Below are 12,550 nucleotides of genomic sequence, written 5' to 3' on the forward strand. Positions count from 1 at the left end.
ATCTTTGCATACTTACGTCTTGTGGACAATTTTCTGCAATTGACTTAAGTGGACGCCACCTTCCGTGAAAACCTCCGTTTTACTAACATTTCTTCCTCAATACCCAGGCTGTTAGATTCGACATCTGAAGGTTTGGGTAATGAGCTGATCCCTGGACTAATAGATCCTCCCTGTTGTCTAAATGCCACGGACCCTCCAGGACTAGGGATTGTAGATAGGGGAACTATGACCTTCTCGGCCACCAAGGACCTATGAAGATCACAGTTGCTTGAGACATCTCTATCTTCCTTAGAACCCTCGGGATGAAACTGAATAGTGGGAAGGCATTCAGTAACCCTGCTGGCCACTCTACTGTCAAGGCGTCCAGTCGGTTTATCGGAACTGACGGGTGCAGAGAGCAAAAATCGTTCGCTTTCGCATTGGACGGGGTTGCAAATAGGTCTAGGATTGGCCAACCCCACCTGGACACAATCTGGAGAAATACTTCCTGATTTAGTTGCCACTGACTTTTCTAGATTTCTTCTGCTGAGACAGTCTGCCCAAACGTCGTCTTTTCCCTGTATGTGGACTGCTGTGAGGAAGAGATTTTCCTCTGCCCAAAAGGAGATTTCCAGAGCTAGGTCCCTTAGTTCCTGATTCCGGGTACCGCCATGCTTCCTGACATATGCTACCGTGACCATATTGTCTGAAAATATCAGCACTTCTTTCCCTACAATATGGGCTCGTAGTTTCTGAAGGGCTAATTTCACTGCCATTAGCTCCCTGAAATTTGAGGATCTGTGAATCATCTGTGGACCCCAGACATCCTGAACCTGAACTTCAAGATAATGGGCCCCCCAACCCCGGGCACTGGCATCTGTGTAAATCTTTGCTGGATCCAGCTGGTTCCAGAGCCGACCCTGTGACAACTGGTTGGGGAATATCCACCAATGTAAGGAGCTGAGGACATAATTGGGGGAACTGCTAGACTGTCCAGAGAACTTTGTTTCCTGTCCGATATGAATAGGAACCAAGACTGCAGATTCCGGAAATGGGCTGGAGCCCATTCTACCACTGGGAATGTCGATGACATCAGATTCAGCGAGACCTGAGATGCTGAGAGGAAGTGTTGAATCTTCCCCACTAATTTTGCAATTTTGTCCTCTGGCAAATATACCTTTTCTCTTACCGTGTCCCACAGGAGACCCAGAAAAATTCTTTGTTGGGCAGGAACCAGTTGTGATTTCTCTGTACTTATTAGGGCAGCACGGTGGCGTAGTGGTTAGCTCTCTCGCCTTGCAGCGCTGGGTCCCTGGTTCGAATTCCAGCCAGGGCACTATCTGCAAAGAGTTTGTATGTTCTCTCCGTGTCTGCGTGGGTTTCCTCCGGGCACTCCGGTTTCCTCCCACATTCCAAAAACATACAGATAAGTTAATTGGCTCCCCCTAAAAATTGGCCCTAGACTACAGTACTTACACTACATAATATAGACATATGGCAATGGTAGGGATTAGATTGTGAGCTCCTCTGAGGGACAGTTAGTAACTAGACTATATTCTCTGTACAGCGCTGCGTAATATGTTGGCGCTATATAAATACTAAATAATAATAATAATTAGCCAACCCAGCGTTCTTAACGTCTGCAGAGAAAAATCTAGCTGCTTTTCTAAAGCTGATAGACTGTCTGCTAAAAATAGAAATCGTCCAGGTAGGGTAGAACCCTCACACTGTGGAGATGTAAAAACGCACTTACTTCCGCAACTATCTTGGTGAAGATTCTTGGAGCAGACGATATGCCGAACGGTAGTGCTTGATATAATGACAAAGCATGTCGCCGAACTGCAAACCTCAGATATTTCTGATAGGCTGGATGAATTGGAACATGAAGATACGCGTCTTCTAGATCGACGGTAGCAAGAAAAGTCCCCGGCCAGATTCGATTCCGCATTAGATTAGAGGCGACGCTCTCCATGCAGAATTTTTTCTCCACAATGCGAGGGTTCAGGGGTTTTAGGTTCAATATCATGCGATACTTGCCTGATGGTTTCTTGATCAGAAAAACTTTTGAATAAAACCCCTAAAATTGTTCCTAAAGCAGAACCCTCTTTATTACATCTTTCTAAAGCAGTGATACAATCGACTCACGTAGTCTCCCTGGCGGTATGGACGAGCTGAGTTCGTCCAGCAAAAACTTGCAAAAAACGTTAATGACGAGCTGAGCTAGTCCATGCCGACAGGGAGATTTCTTGTTTCTCTGCCCCGCCGGCTGCATTTTTTTCTCATCAGAGGGATTCCCCAGGATGGCTGGATGCCTGACTGCACGCTGTGGGTAGCGATCTGTGCTACCCACAGCGTGCAGAACCCTAGGGAATCCCTGGGCAGCCAGCGGGGCAGGGAATGTGCGGTGTTCCCCCCTGTATGCGGAGGCTATGTGGGCGGGGGGATCCCCCTATGTGCGGGTGGGGGACCCCTCTTCTATGGTGGCTGTTGCGGGCGGGGATCCCCCTCTGTGCGGGTGGGGGGATCCCCCTTCTATGGTGGCTGTTGCGGGCGGGGATCCCCCTCTGTGCGGGTGGGGGGGATCCCCCTTCTATGGTGGCTGTTGTGGGCGGGGATCCCCCTCTGTGCGGGTGGGGGGATCCCCCTTCTATGGTGGCTGTTGCGGGCGGCCTATTCCCCCCTCCCTCCCGATCTCCCCCCTCCCGACCTCCTCCTCCCCTCTAAGCCCATGGAGTAAATAGTTGTACTCACCAGAGGGCTTTCTCCAGCGACGCAGCAGCACTTCCTCCTCCATCTCCAAAGTCCCGGTCTCTGTACAGTTACATTATGAGGCTTGGTGACGTCACCAAGCCTCGTAATGTAACTATACAGAGAACGAGACTTCGGAGATGGAGGAGGAAGTGCTGCTGCCATCGCTGGAGAAAGCCCTCTGGTGAGTACAACTATTTACTCCACGGGCTTAGAGGGGGGGGGGGGGGGGAGGAGATCGGGAGGGGGGAGATCGGGAGGGAGGGGGGGAATAGGCCACCCGCAACAGCCACCATAGAAGGGGGATCCCCCCACCCGCACAGAGGGGGATCCCCGCCCACAACAGCCACCATAGAAGGGGGATCCCCCCACCCGCACAGAGGGGGATCCCCGCCCGCAACAGCCACCATAGAAGGGGGATCCCCCCGCCCACATAGCCTCCGCATACAGGGGGGAACCCCGCACATTCCCTGCCCCGCTGGCTGCCCAGGGATTCCCTAGGGTGTGCTTGTTCTGCACGCTGTGGGTAGCACAGATAGCTACCCACAGCGTGCTAGGAGGGGGGGGGACCGGGAGGGGGACATCTGGCTACCTATAAATCTGGCTAAACACCTGGCTCACTATACATCTGGCTAAACACCTGGCTCGCTATACATCTGGCTAACTATACCTGGCTGCACATCTGGCTAACTATACATCTGGCTAACTATACCTGGCTGCACATCTGGCTAACTATACATCTGGCTAACTATACATCTGGGTCTTATACTCACCATTGGCATGCTGATCCCCAGTCGCGTACCTCTGATAGCTTCCCCAGTGTCTTCTTCCATGTCCCTTGGCGGATTTTGCTTCTCCCTCGGCGATCACATGTCCCCCGTTGATCGGCGTATATGACACCAGGGTCACACAGCGTCATCAACATCTTGCAGAAAACACTTTTTTTTTTTAATTGAATTCAATACAATAACCTGTATTGAATTCAATATAAAAAAAAAATGGTTGCAACTTATTGGAAATTAATTGAAACACTTTTTGCACGGAAATCCTGGGGAAACTGAACGCCAGGGTGGTTAAAGCTACTGCCCTTTCTGGATCTCTGGGAGACTCTGTTATTAGACGACTGGGGGGAGGAGTTAAAGAGAACCCGAGGTGTAGGCCTGAACGATAAATCGTTTGGGGATCGAAATCGCGATCACGGAAATGGCGATTCCGTGATCGTCAGAGCGGCGATTTCATCCCCTTCTGCATGCAGTGTAGCAGTCCCCCTAGCGGCGGCTTAGCGGGAGTTAATCGGGACGGCTCACTCTCTCCAGTGTTTGTTTTCCCTAGTGATTTATGTCTGCAGCCCGCCCGGATACGTCAGGAGGTGCCTGCCAGGAAGAGAAACTAGGCTGTGCCTGGAGAAGCACGAGTCCATCCGATTTCAAATGCAGCTTCCACAGCGTGGTGATTTTTCTCTCTCCTGTCTCCTCCCCACCCTCTCAGCTCGCAGTACTGTAGCCAGTTGGTTAGGAGAGGCTTTGAGGAATGTTGTTATGCAGAGGCCCCACCCCCCTATCGGGAAGAAGAGCAGCGCATGCTGGAGCTGCCTGGCAGTGGATCTGCACGCTGCTTATCATGGTGCTTCCGAGGTATTGCCCTCACCTGCTCCCTCCCTTCCAGACATCAGTAAAATGAGAGCCGTGCAGAGTCTGGAATGTATATACAGTATATCACTTGTGGAGGATTCAGCCGACATTTCCTCCCACTCTGTCACAGCTGCACTGACCATCTCATTCACAATGCCAGCAGCGCGCAAGAAAGATAATTTGGTAGCTGGTCAGTTCATTTTTCTTTTAAAAGGTAAATTTTACTTATAGGATGTGTTTTCTTACTCTTCAACATGAAGTAGTGGCTCTCCCAGCGTCCCTCTCATCCCCATCTCACACAGACACAGTGCACATCCTGCTACTGGGCTGCAAAAAAGGAATTAATTGTGCATAGCAATGTTTTATGAATGTTTTGGTACTAAATGGAGGGTATTTATTGGCAGTGCTAGTATGATGTAAAAGATTAGGGCTTATTCACACGATGTGGTATGGTGTTATGACAAACTGCACATATGCCATCCATATGGTAACATGATAGTCCATAGACTTTTATGTTACCATTCACAGTACGGCTTTGGGTTCCCACGTGTTGCGATGTAACGTGTTCGAAAATATTTTATTGCAGGTTCTATTGTGTTGCAGCGGCCCACATCTCTGCTTTAACGCATAGCAACACGTCAAGGCATGCACGAAATTGAGTTTGTGCATGCGTTCTGTAGTGTGAATGAGCCCTGTCCGGCTTTAATAACATGTACCTGAAACAGAATAAGATTAAAAGAAAAAAAAAAAAAAAAAAAAAAACCTTTTACAGTGGAAACCACTGCAGCATGAGAATGTCTGGAACATATCCGACGAGCTCTCAGACATGGTATTGCAGTGACATTGGTATTGTTTGTGTTGCCTCCACCTCCTTTGCACAGCGTGTCAGCGTGATAATGCCTGACTGTGCTGTGGTGTTACTGACTGTGGTGACCTATTCTGCAAAGCTGTTGTCTGCTGCAGTGGGGCACTTTGAATTTGTGGAAATCTATTCTGCATGGCTGTTGTCTGGTATAGTGGGGAGCTGCCTGTGAATTACAAACATGACAGAAAATGACATCATACCATTAGTTTGATAGTATGATGTCATTTTCTGTCAGTGTATGCTTGCAAATGTTATGGTGTACATTGTGAAATTAGCGATAAAGCTTGATTTGAAGAAAATCGGGAATCGAATCGAAATCGCAATTTCTGACAGAAATCGTGCAATTCAATCTTTTCCTAAAATCGTTCAGGCCTACCGAGGTGGGTTTGAAGAATATTATCTGCATACAGAGGCTGGATCTGCCTATACAGCCTAGCCTCTGTTGCTATCCCAAACCCCACTAAGGTCCCCCTGCACTCTGCAATCCCTCATAAATCACAGCCACGCTGCTGACACACAGCTTGTCAGAGCTGGCTGTGTTTATCTCTATAGTGTCAGTCTGCTGCTCTCCCCGCCTCCTGCAGAACTCCAGTCCCCGCCTGCATCCCTTCCCTCCCTGCTGATTGGAGGGAAGGGACGGGGGCAGGGACCAGAGCTATGCAGGAGGCGGGGGAGCAGCTGAGACTGACACTACAGATGTAAACACAGCCTGCACAGGGAGGCTGTGATTTATGAGGGATTGCAGAGTGCAGGGGGACCTTAGTGGGGTGTGGGATAGCAACAGAGGCAGGGCTGTATAGGCAGATCCAGCCTCTGTAATCAGATAACATTCTTTAAACACACCTCGGGTTCTCTTTAAGATGAATTCTATCCTGTAACCGGATTCTATCAGATTTTGTATGAACCCATTTGAAGTTATTTCTTTCCACCTGGGTAAGAAGTGAACCAGCCTCCCCCCGACCGGAAACTGCGAGTCATTTTCCTGGCTTCGGGGTAGGCATACTTGGTTTGTTAAAAAGAAAAGATCCCCTTCCCCTTCCTGCGTTGTATGTCCATCATCTATTCTGAGAGGCTCCTCTCCCGGACTGATCTCTACGCGAGGAACCCCTCCTGAACTGAAAGGATCCTTGATTTGGTTTCCTTCTCCTATCTTCTCTTCTCTTATCTGGAAATGTCTTTCCTTTATGGGAGGACCTTTCTAAGACTGCCTCCAAATCCTTTCCAAATAGATCACCTCCAAATTCCATTGCGCAAAGCTTATGCTTGGAAGTGGTATCTCCTTCCCATGCGTTCAGCCATACTGCCCGCCTGGAGGAATGGATTAAAGCTGCGGCTTTAGCTGAGGCCCTCAAAGATTCCATAGCTGCATCCGCTAAATAAGATAGAGTTCGGCCCTGTGGGCCGATTTTGATAATTTTTTTTCATACACGCAGCTAGCACTTTGCTAGCTGCGTGAGGGGTACGATCGCTGCCGCTCCGCGGCGATTCGTAAGGGAGCCCCCGCCCCCCCCCCCCCCCCGCCCAGACCCCTTGCACAGCCTGGCCAATCAGTGCCAGGCTGCGCTATGGGGCTGGATCAGACACCCCCCCCCCCCCCCCCCCCCCCCGACGCCATGACATTTACAACGGGATTTTCTGCTTGCTGTAAAAGCCAGCGGCGATCGGACTAGATGGGCAGATGCGCCCTCTAGTGGTGAATCATGTAGCTAACTAAAAGTTAGCTACAACGATTCAGAAAAAAAAAAATAAAAAAAAAAAAAAACTTGTCCGCACGCCACCCTGGCGATTTTAACGTAACGCCAGGGTGGTTAAAAGAACCAGCATCCTCAAAGGAGAAATCTGTATTCTTTGAGTACTGAGCCAAAGCCGCATCAAGTTTTGAACATCTTGCCCAAGGAACCTCATCTTCCTCCTTAAAAGGGAACCTTCTCTTAAAGAGAATCTGTACTCTAATATTCTTACACTAAAAAGCATACCATTCTATTCCTTATTTTCTCCTGTGCCCCTCTGTGCTTTCTGCCACTCTCTGCTGCAATCCTGGCTTGTACTTAACAGTTTTAGGCAGTGTTTACAAACAAACTAACCAGCTTGTAATAGGCTCACATAAACAGAGTGTGTGAGTCATACAGAGTGTGCAGGGGGCCTGCAGAGGGTGTGTATCGCTTCTATCCAATCACAAGCAGCCCTGCACATTCCACACATTCAAGCCTTAGCCCGACAGACACGACAGAGGAAAGGAGATAAGATTTATTACAGAGACAGTGCAATTAGGAAAGGCTGCAGTAAGACAGACCCCATTAGAACAGGCATAGGAACTTATAGGATAGAAGAACTAAGGCTGAAAAATTTGTTACCGTCTCTTTAAAAGATCTCAGTATAAACAACCATTTTTTTGGATCCTTCCACTGAGATTTGACCAGGTCCTTAATAGATTCATGTATGGGAAAAGGTTTTTACACCCGAAATCTTAAAGGAATCGTCAGGAATGCAGCCATCCTGTGCCCTCGTAGTCCCTCACTGCTGCTCCAGTCCCCCTATGCCAGCTAGTTTCGTTTTTGCCAACCTCGGGGTCGGCAAGCTGCATTGCGTACATTTTTACGCATCCCTGCTGGTGCAGGAACATCAACGCATACATTTTTACGCGTTAGTGATGCATTTACGCGTTGCACCACTAACGCGTAAAAATGTATGCGTTAATGTTCCTGCACCACCGGGGAAGCGTAAAAATGTACGCAATGCGGGCTGCCGACCGGTCGGCAAAAACGAAGCTAGCTGGCGGCGGGGGACTGGAGCAGCAGTGAGATGCATTTTTTTTGACTGACGATTCCTTTAAGCCCCCTGTATATATTATCTTGGGCTGATACTGTACAGTCCACCTTAATCTGCTCAGACTCATAGACAGCTTTTAAAAGTTCCTCTGTATCCTCACCATTAAATAGATACTTAGGAATCTTTATAATTACTGACTCATCCTGTGAGTCAGCAGACTCTACAGCTTCACCTTCCTCACATTCTGATATTGTATCTAACTGAATAGGTTGATCAGATCCACCTGGTTGTACCTGCCCTGCACCATGTGCAGGTTGAGCAGGAGGAAGAGATGAAGTCTGAGAAGATGATAAAGTGTCTGCCTTTTAGACAAATTATAACACTCCATACAAGTATTCTTAGTGGCCCCCTCCTTTAATCCAACATTGCATTTCCGGCATCTTAATCTCTGCTAAGGTGCCGCTTTCTGCAAAATACAAAAGAAAGGAGGAACACAACGTGTAGGTTTTAAAAAAAACCTCTACACATAATTAGGGGAAAAGAACCACTGCTTACCAGTGCCTCAGGATCGGTATGGGAACCTCCTGGCACGGTATCCGTTGCTGGTGATGCGGAGGACTGCTGCTGCTCCATCTCAGCGTTTAGCATCCTATATGCCGCGCTTCCATGCGTGCATATGTCTTTTGAGGGTGCCACCCTGGCCTTTCTGCCCCCAACAGCCAATGAGCGGCCGGCGGAAGTGACGCAAACGAACTTCCGCTATATGCGTCCCGCCCAACGCTCACTCGGTCCCGGGACGCCAACCCCCCCCCCCCCCACCAAAAAAAATACAGGCAGCAAATGGCGGCGATTCTCCACAGAACAGCTGCTGACCAGGTAACTGCAACCATTCCGTCTGCAACTAAGGCTGGGATCCCATCCACAGTCTCCACCGCTATCCAGAAACCCTTTTCCGGCCTAACTACTATACCAGCGCCCCAAGCAAATCAGTATAGGGGATAATAAAAAACAGATACTCTATCCAGTGCTTCCATGGGTGAAATGGGAAAGAAACAAAAAACTGGAGAGATAGGGAGGAAGTATCCTTTTATTGGGGGAGGTAGCTAATTGATTAATGTATACTCTTTTAATGTTTCCGTTTGGGGACCAATCAATATCTCAGCAGCAGCCATCCTGGAGGACGATGGGAGAAAAATGCATACATTTCGTATGTTTTTTTTCTTCTATGCACTTGCAGTCATTTGTATTGAATCACTTGCAATTTTTCAGAAAACAATTTGCACTGAGCAGTGAGTGCATAAGGTTCAATGAGTTCCAATGGAAAACGCGCTAGTCTAGTTGAAGGGACCCAGCAGGGAACCTAATAGGGAAATTCTGCTAACGTGATTGGATGGACAGCCCCCTCTAGAACTGCTAGGTTTCAGATAGGCTGTAGTAATAATACACCCACACTATTCAGCCACTCACAATGCCTTGTGCTGTAGAGGGTGCTGTGATTGGAGATGTCCCAATGAGGTTTCCTGCTGGGACCCCTAAACTAGACTAGCACCCGGACAAATATGCAGCTGCAGTTCCTTGTGGCTTTGTCACTGCATGGGATTAAACAAGCAACAATTCTTAAAGCACCAGCTCTGAAATAATAAAACAGTAAGATTTTTGAGGGCTTTTCCCCTGTGCCACTCAAAAGCACATCTGTAGTCTAGCTAAGGAGAGCTGCAGCCACTTAAAGCATGCTCAGTAAGTCACCTTGGTAGACATTTGGAGCATTAGGTAGGCTTGCCAAAGACTCCTTACTGTTTAAAGAGACTCTGAAGTTTATTTTTCCTTGCTTTTGTCGTATAATCCTGTTCAGCATGGATGCCCCAGTGAAATCGCCTCATCCCCCCGGCAGATGGGTGATTTATTGCTGTGATTTAGACCAGCAAAGTTCTACAACTTCGCTGGTAGCAGATTGTGCAGCCCTGGCTCGCAGGGCTTCTTCTGGAGAGGCTGAGCTTTGAGCTGTAGCTCAGCCTCTCCGCAATCAATCTCCACGAATCTCCGCCTCCTCCCCGCTCCTCTCAGTGAAAGAAGACAGAGGGGCGGGGAGAGGCGGCGATCAGCAGAGATTGATTCCAGAGGAGGCAGAGCTACAGCTGAAAGCTCTGCCTCATTGAGGAAGTTAAAGGGACACTTAAGTCAACCAAAATAAAAAAAATGAGTTTGATTCACCTAGGGCTTCCAATAGCCCCCTGCAGCTGTCCAGTGCCCTCGCCGTCTCCCTCCGATCCTCCTGGCCCCGCCGACAGCCACTTCCTGTTTCAGTGACAGGAGCTGACAGGCTGGGGACGCGAGTGATTCTTCGCGTTCCCAGACACATTAGCACCTTCTATGCTGCTATATGGTATATGATATATGCTATAGCAACATAGATGGCGCTATTGTGGCCAGGAACGCGAAGAATCACTCGCGTCCCCAGCCTGTCAACTCCTGTCACCGAAACAGGAAGTGGCTGCCGGCGGGGCCAGGAGGATCGGAGGGAGACGGCGAGGGCACCGGACAGCTGCAGGGGGCTATTGGAAGCCCCAGGTGAGTAAAACTCATTTTTTTGGTTTGATTTAAGTGTCCCTTTAAGTCCTGCGAGCTCCGGAGCTCTGCAGGGCTAATCCTCAGTCATAAATCACCCATCTGCCGCAGGGGATTTCACTGGGGCATTCATGCTGAACAGGATTATAAGACAAAAGCATGGAAAAAAGACACTTCGGAGTCTCTTTAAGTACTGGTTCCAGTCACAATTTAAACCTTGGTCTCCAACATCTAAGGTGGAGAACTTAACAAGGACACCACAATTGATCTTCTAAGTTCATATTTTGCCAAGTTGTTAATCATTAGCAGAGCTAATGATGACTTGAAACCATTAGAGAACATAGGAAAAAGGATACTGGAGTTTCTCTGATGAGAACTTTGCCGCCGAGCTATTCTAGAAATTTCTGTATCACGAATTACTGGTGAAGTCATATCTGTGCGTTTGTCTGTAATAGAGAAGAGTAAGTCAGTGTACTGTAGAGAGACAAATGATTAAAGTGGACCCAAACTAAAAATACAAGATTTCAGAAATAAAATCTATTTTCTAAATTATAATAATAAATAGCAGCCTTTTTTCAGCTGCATGATGACAAATATAAAATATTTTACATTTATTGGAGAAACCCCTCCCTTCCTTTCATATTGCCGGCAAATAATCCGGCAAACTGGTGGAGTAGATGGTGTCCAGCAAAGGAGGAATTGCTAATGGCTGCCACCTGTATAACCCTAGTTATGCAAAGAGGAGGGTGAAAAGCATGCACTGAATTGCTCATAGGCTTGAAGGAGTGTTTATTTATCTTTGTATGTGTCAGAGTGGTGCAACTAAATATTTTGAATTAAAAAAAAAATGTTTGGTTTGGGAGCGCTTTAAGCATAGTAGTAGCAGCAGTTGAGTATTGTACAGTGTTCGCCATCAGCAAAAGCAAGAAGTTTTGAATCAGGAGGATACCATTTATTGGCTAACTTAAAAGAATAAGAGTAAGCTTTCAGCTTACTCTTATTCAACAGGATTGAAGTCTGACAAAAGCTGCACAGCCGAAAGTTTACTCTTACTCAGGGGCGTTGACAGGATCCTAAGAGATCCGGGCACTTTTGGGTACTCCAGCTAAAAAATGGGTGTGGCCATGCACCAGTGGTCATGGGTGGAGCTAAATTTACATGACATTAACCACTTCAGCCATCAGTCATTTTCACTTTATGCATCCGAGCAATGTTCTCCTCCCATTCATTAGCCTATAACTATCACAATGAACTGATCTATATCTTGTTTTTTCCGCCACCAATTAGGCTTTCTTTGGGTGGTACATTTTGCTGAGAGCCACTTTACTGTAAATGCATTTTAACAGGAAGAATAAGAAAAATAAACGGAAAAAAATCATTATTTCTCAGTTTTCAGCCATTATAGTTTTAAAATAATACATGCCTCCATAATTAAAACTCACGTATTGTATTTGTCCATATGTCCCGGTTATTACAGCGTTGAAATTATGTCCCTATCACAATATATGGCGACAATATTTTATTTGGAAACAAAGGTGTATTTTTTCCATTTTGCATCTATCACTATTTACAAGTTTAAAATAAAAAAATATATTCATCTTTACATTAATATTTAAAAAGTTTAGACCCTTAGGTAAATATTTACATTTTTTTTATTGTAATGTTTTTTTTTTTATATTAAACATTTTATTTGGGTATTTTTGGGAGGGTGGGATGGAAACAGTTCTTATAATGTAAATGTGTGTTGAATTTTATTTTTTTTACTTTTAGTTGTAGTTTTACTTTTTGGCCACAAGATGGCGGCCATGAGTTTGTTTACATGACGTCACTCTAAGCGTAACATCCGCTTAGAGAGATGCATGGGGGAGGCAACAGCCAGAAAAAGCGAAGCTTCCGAGAGAAGCTGTCGCTTTTTCTGCGGGGGAGAGGAATCAGTGATCGGGCACAATAACCCGATTCACTGACTGCCTGGCTAACGAACCGCGGGCCGGGA

General features: G+C 47.1%; 1 protein-coding gene across 3 annotated transcripts in view; it reads right to left on the reverse strand.

Moving 5' to 3' along the window:
• NUP107 (nucleoporin 107) overlaps window positions 1-12,550 on the reverse strand; it is a 165,039-nt gene that overhangs the window by 104,881 nt on the left and 47,608 nt on the right. Inside the window, exon 2 of one of the 3 annotated variants that reach the window (XM_068276710.1) lies at window positions 10,914-11,003. The exons of 1 other annotated variant lie outside the window; for it this stretch is intronic. In XM_068276710.1, the coding sequence (XP_068132811.1) occupies window positions 10,914-10,989 (76 nt within the window). In that variant the 5' untranslated portion in view covers window positions 10,990-11,003. Of the gene's footprint in view, window positions 1-4,088; window positions 4,213-10,913; window positions 11,004-12,550 lie in introns of those variants that run through there. One more of the 3 variants, XM_068276711.1, reaches the window with a different exon arrangement.

The sequence above is a fragment of the Hyperolius riggenbachi genome, chromosome 3 (genome assembly GCF_040937935.1).
Source record: "Hyperolius riggenbachi isolate aHypRig1 chromosome 3, aHypRig1.pri, whole genome shotgun sequence".
NCBI classification, from domain to species: Eukaryota; Metazoa; Chordata; class Amphibia; order Anura; family Hyperoliidae; genus Hyperolius; species Hyperolius riggenbachi.